The sequence below is a fragment of the Cherax quadricarinatus genome, chromosome 28, assembly GCF_038502225.1.
Source record: "Cherax quadricarinatus isolate ZL_2023a chromosome 28, ASM3850222v1, whole genome shotgun sequence".
NCBI lineage: Eukaryota > Metazoa > Arthropoda > Malacostraca > Decapoda > Parastacidae > Cherax > Cherax quadricarinatus.
Window position 1 is genome coordinate 17,814,033 of NC_091319.1, and position 16,371 is coordinate 17,830,403.

A 16,371-nucleotide genomic window follows, 5' to 3' on the forward strand; every position below is an offset into this window, starting at 1 on the left:
ACATGGAAATGGAAACTAGACGACGCTTTCGTCCACCCTGGACCATTATCAAGTCACGTTATGTCTAATTTGTGTTTCAAATTTGTAGGCTAACTCTGAATTGTTCCACCTACATATTCACTATTTGTTTGCCGACCGACGCAGGTTTTTTAACGAAATAAGGCAGCCTTTACTTGTAAACGATTTCGAGAGTTGCTCTGCCTAATGCCAATTATTACTGAAAGCCTGGTCAGGCTGGTTGTTGTTACCAGTGGCTCTTGATCAGGTCCAAGTTTCATAGAGGTCAGGGCTAGTGCCAAGGGCTTCCGACAGTGAGCTGGGGTAAAGTGCCTGTACTTGACCAACCATTTTACGGGCTTATGAGCAGGAAATGCTTGGCGTGTGTCATATTGAGGCCACTGGTTGTGACTCAGTGCAGTGTGTAGCCTGAGTGAAAGCTAAGCCTTTTTCTAATCACTTGCTTGTTTTTTAAAGCTAACTCGAGATTAAGAGTAAATATACAATTGAATAATTTACGTTTGCATTTATTATTTACAAGATTGTTGCCTTGGAACAGTGAATAATTTATCATTCGCAACTGTCCGTCTGATGGTTCGCCCCATCTTATTATTATGCAGATTTGAACGCCCTCTGGGCTTGCATAGATACTGCGGCCTTTTGTTATTTTCATGGTTAATTTTTTTTTCACAGGTATAGTTACCTGGAGGTTACCTGGAGGTTATTCCGGGGATCAACGCCCCCGCGGCCCGGTCCATGACCAGGCCTCCCGATGGATCAGGGCCTGATCAACTAGGCTGTTACTGCTGGCCGCACGCAGTCCAACGTACGAGCCACAGCCTCACACACTGAGTGTCCTTGGTTCAATGCCCGGCATAAGTGGAAACGTTGGGCACGTTTCCTTACACCTGCTGTCCCTGTTCACCTAGGAATAAGTAGGTACCTGGGTGTTAGTCGACTAGTGTGGGTCGCATCCTGAGGGACAAGCTTAAAGGATCCCAGTGGAAATAAGACAGTCCTCGATGACGTACTGACATTCCTGGATGGCAAACCCTCCGGGTTAAAAAAATATGAATCTTAACCCTTCCTCACTCCAACATAATTCTTTCTTTCATAAATAAATTCTACTTCGTAAATCACCCCGCCCACGCCCTTCATTTTCTGCTTTATTTGTTTACATTTACAATGGATGAGTACAGTGTACAGTCTTCCATCACTTTATCCTACCTTCCCTTTCTTTTCTCATCTGAAGGACTTATCGAGACCTTCCCCTTTCAACTGAAGGACTTGTTACCTCGTTCCTCTTCGGCTGAAAGATTTTGAGAAATTGTTACCCACTCTCCCCTTTAACCGAGAGATTTTGAGGACTCTCTTTTTCCCAATACTTCCTGTCGTTCCTTGCTCCACTCACCTCCATATCCTGCCGAGAGATTTGGATAGCTCAGCGTTGTGGACCTGACGGTGGGAGCAGGATAACTTGCGCCTGGCCTCCTGTGCCCACACCATGAAGGCGTTCATGGGTCTCTTGACGTGAACCTTCCTTCTCTCGCTGTCCACCGCAGCGTCCCTGAGGAGGTGAACTCAACTGTACTAGGGTAAGACGCGCCTCCTTAGAGACAGTAAAGGGCTGTTAGGGGAGAGGCATCGAGAGTTATCAGTGAAGGTATGTTAGGGAGAAAGGAGACATGGAACATTACCGGTAAAGAACTGCCAGGAGAAAGGGGCATGGGGAGTTACCAATAAAGGGTGTCAAGGGAAACTGACATGGGAAGGTTGAACAAGTTTTCTTAGGGAAGGAAAGAGATGATGAGATTAGTGTTAGGTATGTAAGAGCAGGTGGCATTGGATAAATAACACATCAAAGTTTTCGTCAACAAGAGGATAAGTCAAATATATATTACTAAGGAGTGAACCTAAGAACATGATTACTGCAATAGCTCTGCTAGCTCATTTGAAATAGGTTCTACACGCGTGTATCTGTCCTAGCCTATTTAATGCAACTACGTGACATTCTGCTGCACTAATCTACAATTCTTAACTGCAAAGCCAATTACTTAAGGAGAAATTTACTACCAAACTGATGGTGTGCAAATATCACATAATATACACGGAGTTAACTGAGAGGGCAGCATCTGATCTTGTTACCACTTCCTCAGTTAAGGATTTCGAGACCCATGTTGAGTTGGGCATAAGAATTAACGACTAGACTTCTACATTATAAAACAGTTTTGTTTATGTTAATGGCACTAAAGTCTGCAATGAGACAATGAGCCCGACTCCTTGATCATTACTAATTCTACGTCATCACTAAAAACACGTGACTTACATAATGATTAACACAACATGTTTATTGTAAAGGCAAGTTATAAATATTAAAAATAAGGAGAGGAATTAATGTACATTTCATATGGATTCCACCACACAAAATTATCCCAGTATTATAAAGCTAATAAATCATCCAAAGAAAAACTTTTAAAGAAAAAGATGAAGATAACCTTGATGTGTCTGTGTCAAGCATTAGAATAATATAATATCAGGAGAGACTTAAGTAATGTTCTTGAATGTTGTAGGAATGTAGTAAGAAGCATGAGGAGATCTATAAGTCACTATGATAACATGAACATAGATAAGCACATTTATAGAGCAACTTGTAATGCAAACAGACAACGGATGTTGTAGCCAAGCTTAGGCTTGGATACAAGCTCTTGTGGTAGTTTAGCACAAGACGATGATTAACTACAATATGCAATCAGCCGTAAGCGCACTGCTTTTCTTTACATTATTGGTGTATAATAACAAGTGTGGATGAATATTATATTCATCCACACTAATGTCCATTGTTGAGGATTATATAGAAAGTACACTAACCTGTCAATGTAACTTTTTGTTAATAAAAATAACACGAAAAGTTTTAAGAAGCGTCACGAATTTCCTAACAGATCAGGAATTTGGGAACAGTATATTCCCAAATGTATTTGTCTTAGCCTCTTTTAGGGCCTAGTTTTTTAAAAGTCGTGTATGGTAATTTAAAAAAAAATCACCTAACCCATACAGTTTCTCACACCTTTCTCTCCATGTTTACATCATTTCTTCCCTAATCTCCACACCTTTCATCCATTTTTTGCCTCCTGTTCCTTACTCCTTTTCTTTTGTCTTCCTTCTCTTTTTTTTTTTTCTTTTTCTTAGTTCTGGCTAAAAGAAATATTAAGTGATCGCAGGAGTGCGTACGCTGGATTACGTGTTGCTAGCACCAAAAACTTGCCGATCAGGCCATCAACCAGGAGGATTGGTCTGGGACTGGGCCACGGGGGGCGATAACCCCAGGAATATACAACAGGTCTCTGACGTCGGTAAAGCTGTTTGTTATGATTGTGCCTAAGTTCCCATATTATTTACCACCTGCGCAGCCTCTCCACACATTGTTGAGTCGCCGAGTAACGCTTCTATTTACATCGGTGGAACTTTGATTTTTTTTAACGTAACTTTTTTAAGCTAAATTTATCTACATATTTAAAGTTCGTTTTCGTTAATACTTGTTTCCTGCGAATAATCAATCAATCGCGTTAAGCGCTAAACCCACATGGGTCATTCATCGCAAGATGTGGTGGAGGCTTGATCCTCCATCTTCAGATGTATAAGGTAAAGGATGACGGGGAATGAACCGAAGTATACACGTGGACGGTAAGACATAAATCGAGGGAATACAAAGGCTCTGAAAATATCTATACAACAGAAAACTCGCGACACTGACGTCCAGACCCTGAAGAAGAGGTTTGGCGAGTTTTAAATGACATACATCGCAAAGTAGCGGCATGAAGCAAATATTATAGACGGCTTTACAAATAGATTAGACAGCGAAAAGTTGGGCGTGACTAGGTCCTTCCTGCCTTGCTGTCTACCTGGAGGGCAGTCCGGGGATCAACGCCTGGTGGATTAGGGCCTGATCAATGAGGCTGTTACTGCTGGCCGCACACAATCCAACGTACGAACCACAGCCCGGCTGATCCAGCACCGTCTTAAGGTATCTGTCCAGCTCCCTCTTGAAGACAACCAGGGGGTTTATTGGCAATTCCCCTTATGGCGGGTGGGAGCCCCGAACACTTATTGTGTTTTAGTGTAGGTTAATACAAAGAAGGAAACACGTTGGACATTATTTAATTGGTAGCTGTGTTCTCAGAATTGTGCACACATCACAAACCGCAGCATTCCAAACCTGTAGAGTGCAGGCACTACACTTCCCACCTCCAGAATCACAACATCTCCACCTATCCTCCAGAGTGCAAGCACTGTATTTCCCACTTCCGAGAAATACAGGACTTCCAGGACTCGATCCCGACTAACCATTTTCCCCGAATCTCTTCATAAATGTTACCTTGCTCACACATTACACCTCCGACGCTGAGTCATCTCAACACGGTGGTGTGGTTTGAGTGGTTTGTGCCTAGGGGTAGAGCCTCTTCTCCGGGAGTCCACTTTCCCCACAGGGTGCTTACATGCCCAATAATTCTTTCGGCATAAATGGTGGGGATATTTTCCGAACAATTTGCTGACATGACCAGTGACACGGTACAACTTAGGGACACGGATTGTGGAATGGGAAAAAATTAGCTTGCATTATATTTCTCCCTGACATTTCTCTATACTGCTCACTTGTATTATCAGTAACATGGTAAACTCACATGTAGATAATACGAGTGAGTTTATCATGTTTTTTAAAATGAGTTTACCGTTAATCTTGAAGCCGATGGAAAATTTGTAAAAACGCCATAGATCCGCATATATTTAATTCTTTCCTGTTTACTTTTTACATTTACATTCTATTTAAAAATCTCTGAAATTCTGTAAAAAAAATCGAAAACCCCAACTGAAAAAAATGGCAAAAAAAAAAATAAAAGATGAAAAAATGGCACCCTCACGAATCAAAATACAAAAAATACTTCTGATTAAAATACACTGCCATGCAGAGTTTGAAGCTGATATGAAGAAGCAGGTCGCTCCTGCCTCTCGCAACTGCTAGACCACTATGATATGGTCTTAGATGCAGATGTAGTATACACAGATTTTGCCAAAGCCTTTGACAAGTGCGATCGTGGTGTAATAGCACACAAAATGCGTGCTTGAGGGATAACTGGCAAAGTAGGCAGATGGATCTTCAAATTTCTAACCAATCGAACACAAAGAGTAGTGGTAAACAGAGTTAAATCGGAAGCTGCCATAGTGAAGAACTCTGTTCCACAAGGCACAGTACTCACCCCTATCCTGTTCCTCATTCTCATATGAGACATAGCACTGTATCATCCTTTGCAGAAGATACTAGGATCTGCGTAAGTGTGTCATCCACGGAGGACACAGCAAATCTCCAAGAAGATATAAACCAAGTTTTCCAATGGGCAACGGAGAACAATATGATGTTCAATGAAGACAAATTCCAACTACTCCGTTATGTAAAACTTGAGGAAATAATAACTAGAACTGAGTATACTACAAACTCTAATTACACAATAGAGAGGAAAAGTAATGTGAAGGACCTGGGTGTGGTAATGTCCGAAGATCTCACCTTCAAGGACCACAATCATGCCACTATCACATCTGCGAGGAAACTGATAGGATGGATAATGAGAACATTCAAGACAAGAGATGCTAAACCAATGATGATCCTTTTTAAATCACTTACTCTCTCTAGGCTGGAATACTGCTGTACATTAACATCCCCATTCAAGGCAGGTGAAATTGCAGAGCTAGAGAATGTACAGAGAACCTTTACTGCACGCCTGGAAGCACTTGACCTGTACTCGCTAGAACGCAGGCGATGTTGATATGACAATCTACACCTGGAAGATTGTGGAGGGACTGGTCCCTAATCTGCAAACAGAAATCACTCCCTACGAAAGCAAAAGATTTGGCAGGGGATGCAACATACCCTCAGTGAAAAGTAGGGGCGTCACTGGTATACTAAGAAAAAACACAATAAGTGTCCGGGGCCCAAGACTGTTCAGCAGCCTCCCACCAGCCATAAGGGACATTACCAATAGACCCCTGGTTGTCTTCAAGAGGGAGCTGGACAGATACCTAAAGTCAATGCCGGATCAGCCGGGCTGTGGTTCGTAAGTTGGACTACGTGCGGCCAGCAGTAACAGCCTCGTTCATCAGGCCCTGATTCACCGGGAGGCCTGGTCGTGGACCGGACCACGGGGGCGTTGATCCCTAGAATGCCCTCCAGGAAAACTCCAGGTAGACTAGTTATTACATGGGAAATTGGAAAATCGACATTTACCTACCTCAGGCGAGTGACAAGCTGATTTAATAATCCCCAGCAAAGGTAAAAGTTTAAAACCGATCAGAAAAACCATTCTTCCGTAATTGACCTGATTCCAACGATTCCAAGTTTAACTAAACCAAATATCACTTCATTAAAATTGGCAAATCAGGGCTTACGCCACCCACTGGGAGAGTGAACCTTTGGTTCAAGAAACCACACCAGGGGTGAAAATTTGAAACCGACCAGATGAGTCATTCTCTACTTATGGCACAGATTCCAACAATTCCCATTTTGTTTTAACTATTTTACATCAAATCTGCCAGCACGTAAACTACTTGTCTGATACTATCGCTCATTAAATACTGAAGCCGTTCGGAAGAGGTAAACTGAAATTTAACATGATTAAATGGGAATCAAAATTTCTCGCGATTCTACAGACAAATCGTAAAATCTTCCCCCACACATCTCAACCTCTCAGGATTTTGGAATTTACTTGATCCATTCCATGATGCTGGGAATGTGTTCAATAACTTTGGTCACAGGACACGAGAACATAATTGCTGCAGGAATTAGTCCCTCGTTACTAAAAAGTGTTGAAAATTTGAAGCTGATTGAATAAGGCGTTCTCGCGTTGTGAGCAAAATATAATCGAAAAGATGGAAAAAAAAAAATTCAGCCCCCCTCTTAAAGATGCCCCTTCAGGGATACCTAATTACCCCATGACACTGAGCTTGACACCTGCTGATTGTCATCACTGAAGGCTCCTGACTTGCATAATGACTAACATTATGCCCATTGGAGAGGCCAGATACAGATGTGTGAAAATCGAAGAAAAAGTAGTGTATAATTTTTATGGATTCCATTACACCTTGAATTACTCCTTCATCAAGTTGATCAGTTAGCCAAAGAAAGTACCCTGAAGGAAAATGTAGAATAATATAACATCGGTATATGTGTGTCTAGCATTATCAATAATATAAAGAGAAGTATATTATGAGACATGTTATAGGAATGCAGATACAGCCCTTACTAAATCTCTCGCTTACTATGATAACATGACCGTAGAAAAGTATATCTATAGATTGTTGTAATTGTCAGGCTTAGGCTTGGTTACAAGTACTTCTGGTAGTTTGATAGACATCAACACAGATGATCAAACTATATGCTAAGTATGTGGACAGTTGTTACCTGGACATTTTGGAAAATCTTGGAAGGAATAGTCCCAAATCTGCACACAGAAATCACTCCCTACGAAAGTAAAAGACTGGGCAGGCGATGCAAAATGCCCCCAATAAAAAGTAGGGGCGCCATTGGTACACTAAGGGAAAACACCATAAGTGTCCGGGGCCCATAACTGTTCAGCAGCCTCCCATCAAGCATTAGGCGAATTGCCAATAAACCCCTGGCTGCCTTCAAGAGAGAGCTGGACAGATACCTAAAGTCAGTGCCGGATCAGCCGGGCTGTGGCTCGTACGTCGGACTGCGTGCGGCCAGCAGTAACAGCCTAGTTGATCAGGCCCTGATCCATCGGGAGGCCTGGTCATGGACCGGGCCGCGGGGGCGTTGATCCCCGGAATAACCTCCAGATAACCTCCAAGTGGACACCTGGAGGTTATTCCGGGGGTCAACGCCCCCGCGGCCCGGTCCACCACCAGTTGTATGGTCACTCTAACTATGTGCGTAATTTTTCACTTACTGAATTATACTGAGACTGACAGTATAATATATTACAAGGTATCTTAAAGAGAATAAGTTACCAGACATATTAAAAAAGTATTTTAAAATTTCTTGCAAGAGATGAGACAATTGTTGATTTAAATCCAGCTGTACTCCGATTAACCCTTTTGGGCCTAGTTCCTAGGCCTTATTGTGTATCCTTATACCCCTGTGCTACCGTCCACAGGATGGATATGGGAGTGCACAATAAGCTTGCCGCTTCAGTGGCAAAAACCTAAAAAAAAATTATCGTTACCAGATTAATCGCGGCCGTTTTCATTCTATTAGATACGTTTTTTAAGTACTAGAATTATGTAGCCGAAACTAGCTGAGTCACACCTGGCACGGACCTTCCGACGAGGGATTGCGATCTTAAGCGTACATCCCTACTCCACTTTTTAACGTCCCGACTCCTGGTAGCCGGTCTCTGATCGACCTCCACCGCTCTGGTTGATATCGGCGACTATCTGCTCGACGTCTAGGCGTCAAGATTTATCAGCTCACACAGGCCGAAAGTGCCTAAAAGGAACCGACCAACAAAGGGCTGGCGCCGCGCACTCTTGTGCTGTGTTGTGGGGGAAGTTGTCCAGTGTGTCCATGGCAACACGTGTTTTGTTGTGGGGGACGATGTCATGTGTGCCCATGACAACACTAGGTTAGGTTAGGTAAGGTTCGTCAGGAAACAGGACAAATGTTTCCTGACGCGGGTCTTAGTCAGATGATAACCCGCCTTTGGAGCTTTTGGTCATCTGACCGAGGCCTTCCGCTGGCTTACCGGTCCACCCCTTTAAAAATTATGGTCATTTATAACCATTGTTGATAATTTATGACAACACTGGTGGGAAGATGTTTAGGGTGTGCCTGTGCCAACACTGGTGGCGGGGAAGATGTGTAGGGTGTACCTATGGCAACACTGGTGGGAAGATTTTTACGGTGTATCTTTGGCAGTTAGTTTGCCCTTACATTAAATGATGACTATGGAATGTTTATTATGAAATTATTATGAACCAGAAGCCTGGTTCTGAGCAGGGGTTCGGGAGTACGTAAATTCGAAGCTCATCACAAAGGTATCTGAAAGGTCATAACCTGGTTTATCTTTGTTCTAATATATGATCGTTTTAAAGTAATTCAGTAGCCCTTTTTTCAGTACATTTTTTTCTATCTTTCAGCAAATAATCTTGTAGGCATTCTTAGCGAAACTTACTTTATCCAGACCTTGTACGGTATCCCGTGGCTCTGTTGGCAACGCACTCGCCTCACACACTGAGTGTGTTTCAATCCTCAACATGGGTGGAAAATTAGGGCATGTTTCCTTACACCTGCTATCCCTGTTCACCTAGCAGTATGTACGTAACCTGGGTGTCAGTCGACTACGTAGTATGGATCACATACTGAAGGACAAAATTAAAGACCCCCCCCCCCCAGTGGAAATAAGACACCGTAATCGAACTCTTTGTTTATGTTGTCGCAGACAGTTCTCTGAATGTGGAAGTTAAATTAACTAAATATCTCTTCATGCTGGCCATTTCGTAAGTTTATACTTCTATGAAGTTATGATCTGTGTATATTATATTTGAGATTCTCTTAGTTCCTCATTGCTCCAGTCAGTTCAAAGAATTTTATTTACAGAGCCCCAGTAGCTCTGGTATGTATCCGTTGAGCGAACGTTCTGTTGTCTTCCATATTCCGTTGAACACGATGAAGGATGAAATCTCCAAAGAATATAATATTTGGTGTAGAATTTTCAAGGTTTTCTTAGGCAGCAATTTATCTTCCTTATGTGCTCTTTGAACTCCTCTTCCATTATTCACGGTGGTTGATAAGCAAGGATTATTACCAGGCTTTTGTTCTCTTCTTTAATAAATAAATAGTACTTCTGAATCTTGTAATTCAACAGTTTTGTACACTAAAATTAATCTCTAACCTAAGCGAGGTCGAGGAAGGGAAGAACAGGAGGGAGCATCTGGCTACTACCCTTGCCACACACTGGTAACACTGGTAATATACACTCGCCTTGTCTCCATGATGACACTACATACCCACCTACCACTTACCTTAACTCACTAACCACTCGTCCATCTCTCACTCACCATTCACGTCAGCTTTCTCTATCGATTCATTTACCTCTCACTCGCCTCAGTCATCATTAACATGTCATACAACTTTTACTCATTACAACTCTCATTACCCTGATCACAGACCGGGCCGCGGGGGCGTTGATCCCCGAAACCCTCAAGTATCCCTTTCATTCACTCTTCACCAGCATCAGGCTTCAGAGATGATTCATGATCTTGTATAAGACGCAACAAAACTGCGTCAATTAGTTCTTCCAGTGGACCACACATACCAATGAGATAGCTAACGCTGACAAATTTCATTTACTCCACTATCGGAAAATTGAAGAAACGGAACTGGTACAGAGAATGAAAGAGGCACAAACCACCCAGTAGAGGGACGTGAGAGAAGAATGGTGTCAGACTTTACGCTCAAAGATCACAACAACAAAACAAAAACAGGCTGGATAACAAGAACATTCAAAACAGATGTCAAGCCAGTGTTGATGCTCCCTTTAAAACGCTCGTACTTTTGATGCTGTAATTTTTCTGTATACAAGGAGTACCTTTTAAGGCAGGCGAGATTGTAGATGTGGAATATGTAGAATGTACCTCTCTACCTTTACCTAACTCGGTGTCTCTTAGCCATTCTCTTCTTCTCTAATTCCCTCAACGCTTAACTTTTCTCCCTCCCTCAACACTTGACCTTCATGAGGGTGGCATGGAGGCTATCGAAGCGTTCTTGGTCTAAGGAACTACAGCAATTCTCTTTCTGATCAATCCAGATGACCCTCCAGTCTCCTTGCGTTGTATGGCTCCTAAGGGTTTATCGTGAACACAATAAAAAAAGTCTCCATGCGTAAACAAAGCTCTCGACTCTCACGGGTAAACCTGGAAAATTAACAATTTAGTCCCTCGAGATGAGGACAGGTAAAGTTCAGGTAAATAGCCTAGCAGGCAGACCCTAGTTTGTAAACACTGGCAGTATATTTGTAAACACTGACAGCTTGTTTGCGAGACAACTTCACGTAAACCAAACCTTGTTTATATTTTTGTACAGCGGCTGAGAGCTTGTGGCATATTTTACCGGACGCTGCATCATATATGCTTGTAAAATATAGATAAATTTTTCAGAGAACCGACAAGTTGATAAACTAGACACATGTGCAACACTTGGGTATCTTTATTGTGAAAACATTTCGCCACACAGTAGCTTTATCAGTCCAGTACGAAGAATGAAGATCGGGAGTTTGAGGTAATCAGTCCCTCAGCCTGGAGTCGATGTAATTAGTTCTTAAAAAGAATACAGCACATGCTGAGGGACTGATTACCTCACACTCCTGATCCTCACCATTCTTCTTTGTACTCGACTGATGAAGACAGTGTGGCGAAACGTTTACACAGTAAAGATACCCAATTGTTGCCCATGTGTCTAATTTATTATGTTTGTAAAATATTAGTTCCTTGAATATATGAGAGCACGGGGGAGAGGGGATATGTTACTGGTATACAAAGTCGTCAAATAGATGCATAAGATATATGTACAATACTTGGGTATCTTTATTGTGGAGACGTTTCACAAACCAGTGCGGTCAGCAATAACAGGCTCGTTGATCAGGTCTTAATTCACCAGGAGGGCTGGTCAGGGACCGGGCCGCAGGGGAACTGACCCCCGAAAGTATCCTTTAAGTATCCATCAAGTAAACGGCTTTATCAGTCCAATCCAGAGAATAACACGGGAGACGGTGGAAGACATGCAATAGTTTAGGGTGATCTGTCCCTCAGCTTCGAAGAGCGACTGATACCAGTGACGTCACGGTACCCACAAACGCCACAATACATTAAATGCGTTATGGTCGCTGCGCGATCAAAGAGGTGCAACTCTTTGACCTTTGACGAGTTCCGAGAGTCTACTCCCGGAGCCCGACCATGTGCCAGGCTCGTCTGGTGCAAGCCTTGTCAACCAGGCTGTTGCTGCTGGTGACCCGCTGGTGTCTCCCTGTGTCCATAACCCCAGCCCCCTCTACTTCAAACCAAGAAAGAGGTACAGTAGTTGAACCTCCAAACCCTCAAGAGGAAGAGGAGCTACAGCTGAACTCCCTCAAAAGACCTAGGAGCTATAGTTCAACCCTCCCAAGAGATTCAGGAGCAAGAGGTCGACACCTTGAAGATCCCTCTAAGGCACCTTGATACCAGTGTCAGGGTTCATTACAAAAGGAATTGAATCTTTTTCATTTCCTTGGATCGAAACTGATTACCTCCCATTTTTTCTAGGCACTGTACGACACCTGCGGGTTTAGCGCTTCCCGTGAATGTAATAACACCTTGAAGAGGCCCAGGACTTGTAGCTCAATATACTCAAGAAGTCTAACACCTGTAGCTTAACATCCTCAGAAGTCTCAGGAGCTGTAGATCAACACATTGTAGAGCGGTAAGAACTGTAATAATCTGAACCTTCTTCTAAGTAACCTACGTCAGCGTTGAAGGTTTGAAGCCAATTAGTAGAGACGTTCTCCAGAAAAGTAATATCCCAAATTTGTTTCATAAAATTGAACCTGTTGGGATTTACACTGCTCAGTAACACTGCAAATCTTCCTCTGAGGAAAATGCACCAGCACTGAAAGTTTCAAGCCGATCACACGAGTTATTCTCAATTTACTGCACATAAAATAATACCTTACAATGCTTATGGTAAAACTGGCACCAACACACTCCAATATACAACCTTCTAAGTAGGATACAACTATGCTGAAAGTTTAATGGCTGGTGTTAACTCGGCGCCATCACAGCCCAGAACCAATCCGATCCTCACTCTGATTAATATACACCAATGCTCCAAGCTTAAAGCTGACCAGAAGAGGCGTTCTGATCGGCTTTAAGCCTTTCTGATAGAAAGTAACGTGGGGATATTTACAATTTAGCTCGGCTCTAGCACGGCCGGGCTAAATTGTAAATTTTGCTCATTGTGAAACTCTGCTGACAGCCCCGACACGAAGACTGGTTTTTGAAGGGAGGGATGATCTCGCGTTTATATCGAGGAAGCCGCTCACATTATTTTATTAATGTTGTGGCCGGCCTAGTATGTCATGAATAGAAGACTAGCAGTAACTAGCATCCTACGCATGTCATAATAAGCCACAACATTATAAAACGTTTAAAATTTCTTAATCAGCCTTAATATCGCCTAAACAGCTAAAGACAACTGCATAATTATTATACAGTGTGGATATAAAGTATTACGTAGGTCTTCAGTTGTCAGCATGACTACCATATTCCAGGAGAGGCAATTCTCCGGTTACTGAACTTAAATCAGCATCACAATTTCTTAAACAAAATTTGTAAACTGGGCAGCCTAGTAACAATGCAACCATTTAGCTGAAACACTTAGGAAACGTTTCAAGCTGGTTTGACGAGGATTTGGAACTGTTTAGATGAGACAGTCTACTGTAGGTTACTTGTAGTTGCTTCCAGAGGTCACCGCCCCCGCGGCCCGGTCCCAGAATAGGCCTCCTGGTTGATAGAGGCCTGGGAAAGAACCCGCTCCATTTGAAAAAAATGATAAGTTGACGGTCACAGGTTCTACTAAGAATCCCAACGTTCTAAGTACGATAAATTACTGTTTGATGTTTGAACCAATGAGAAGAATCAGAACATTCCAATAACTGCATCAGCTTTTCCCTCATTACATTGCCAGTCTATTAAAAAATTGAAGCCTATCGGATTACACGTTCTCAAGTTAACTAGAACATTGAAGGAAGAAAAAATTGGGCAACCACTGTAACCAACAACAGGTCGTTACTTATCGCAGGCGAGATGCATTATAATCTACACCTGGAAAATCCTAGAAGGACTGGTCCCAAACCTTCACACAGAAATCACTCCCTACGAAAGCAAAAGACTGGGAAGACGGTGCAACATACCCCCAAGGAAAAGTAGGAGAGCCGTTAGTACAATAACAGACAACACCATAAGTGTCCGGGGCCCAAGACTTCGACAGCGTCCCACCAGGCATAAGGGGAATTACCAATAGACCCCTGACTGCCTGCAAGAGGGAGCTGGACAGATACCTAAAGCCGGTACCCGATCAGCGGGGATGTGGTTCGCACGTTGAACTACGTGCAGCCAGCAGTAACAGCCTAGTTGATCAGATCCTGATCCACAGGGAGGCCTGGTCAAGGACTGGGCTGCGGGGGCCCTGACCCCCAGAACATCCTCCATGTAGCGTTAAACCCGCGTGGTTTATTCGGCACAAGTATGTGGAGAGTTGAAAAACATATCTACCTTCCCACCCACCTATCAGTCCTATGTAGAAGATTTTCCTTCAATATCGTGTACAGCTACGTTCGTTATCAGTCTAGTGTCAGGAACTCGATAAAGATCTTATTTTAAAGTTCCCCGTTGTAGGTTTTCTGAATCGTGCTGCCGCAGGCCGGCCCTGGGCCAGGCTGGTTAATATTAACATCAGCCTAGGAGTGTGCCAAATAACCGGTATACCAGTATGTGAGTAACGGCTAAATTTGATATCAGTATCGGCCTAAAATTGAGTAGTGGTACCATTATGACTTTATGCTGAGTTGAACATATTGGTATATGCGGTAACCCTGTGATAAATTATAAAGAACGATGTATGATAAACTTTATTTCTACAAAGTACAATTTACAATTGATTCGGGAATAGCTGACGTTACTGATTTTAACTTCCCTCTACACCTTTTCCATCCCTTTACTCCCTCAGTCGCTATCAGAGTTTTGTCCTCTACAAACATCACCATCCACGCCCACACCTTCAACCTATACACATACACACACACACCTACACACACACACCTACACACACACACACACACACACACACCTACACACACACACCTACACACACACACACCTACACACACACACCTACACACACACACCTACACACACACACCTACACACACACACCCACACACACACACCCACACACACACACACCTACACACACACCTACACACACACCTACACACACCTACACACACCTACACACACACCTACACACACCTACACACACACACCTACACACACACACCTACACACACACACACCTACACACACACACACCTACACACACACACACCTTCACACGACACACACCTACACACGACACACACCTACACACGACACACACACACCTACACACGACACACACACCTACACACGACACACACACACCTACACACACACACACCTACACACACACACACACACACACCTACACACACACACACCTACACACACACACACCTACACACCTACACACACACACCTACACACACACACCTACACACACACACACGAGTATAAATGCCAACCAGCACGGATTCACGGAAGGCAAATCCTGTGTCACAAACCTTCTGGAGTTTTATGATAAAATAACAGAAGTAAGACACGAGAGAGAGGGGTGGGTTGATTGCATCATCTTGGACTGCAAGAAGGCCTTTGACACAGTTCCTCACAAGAGATTAGTGCAGAAGCTAGAGCATCAGGCGCATATAACAGGAAGGGCACTGCAATGGATCAGAGAATACCTGACAGGGAGGCAACAAAGGGTCATGGTACGTAATGATGTATCACAGTGGGCACCTGTGACGAGCGGGGTCCCACAGGGGTCGGTCCTAGGACCAGTGCTATTTTTGGTATATGTGAACGACATGATGGAAGGGTTAGACTCAGAAGTGTCCCTGTTTGCAGATGTGAAGTTAATGAGGAGAATTAAATCTGATGAGGACCAGGCAGGACTTCAAAGAGACCTGGACAGATTGGACACCTGGTCCAGCAAATGGCTTCTCGAATTTAATCCTGCCAAATGCAGTCATGAAGATAGGGGAAGGGCACAGAAGACCACAGACAGAGTATAGGCTAGGTGGCCAAAGACTGCAAACCTCACTCAAGGAGAAAGATCTTGGGGTGAGTATAACACCGAGCATGTCTCCGGCAGTACACATCAATCAGATAACTGCTGCAGCATATGGGCGCCTGGCAAACCTGAGAACAGCATTCCGATACCTTAGTAAGGAATCGTTCAAGACACTGTACACCGTGTATGTCAGGCCCATACTGGAGTATGCAGCACCTGTTTGGAACCCGCACTTGATAAAGCCCGTCAAGAAACTAGAGAAAGTACAAAGGTTTGCGACAAGGTTAGTTCCAGAGCTAAGGGGAATGTCCTATGAAGAAAGATTAAGGGAAATCGGCCTGACGACACTGGAGGACAGGAGGGTCAGGGGAGACATGATAACGACATAAAATACTGCGTGGAATAGACAAGGTGGACAAAGACAGGATGTTCCAGGGAGGGGACACAGAAAC

At 43.4% G+C, this 16,371-nt stretch overlaps 1 protein-coding gene across 2 annotated transcripts in view; it reads right to left on the minus strand.

Annotated features, from left to right (window-relative positions):
* The window catches only part of LOC128693320 (transcription factor SOX-8), a 98,369-nt gene that overhangs the window by 66,664 nt on the left and 15,334 nt on the right, over positions 1-16,371 (minus strand). The window contains exon 2 of one of the 2 annotated variants that reach the window (XM_053782941.2): positions 1,409-1,546. In XM_053782941.2, coding sequence (XP_053638916.1) covers positions 1,409-1,546 — 138 coding nt within the window. Of the gene's footprint in view, positions 1-1,408; positions 1,565-16,371 lie in introns of both variants that reach the window. The other variant, XM_053782940.2, reaches the window with a different exon arrangement.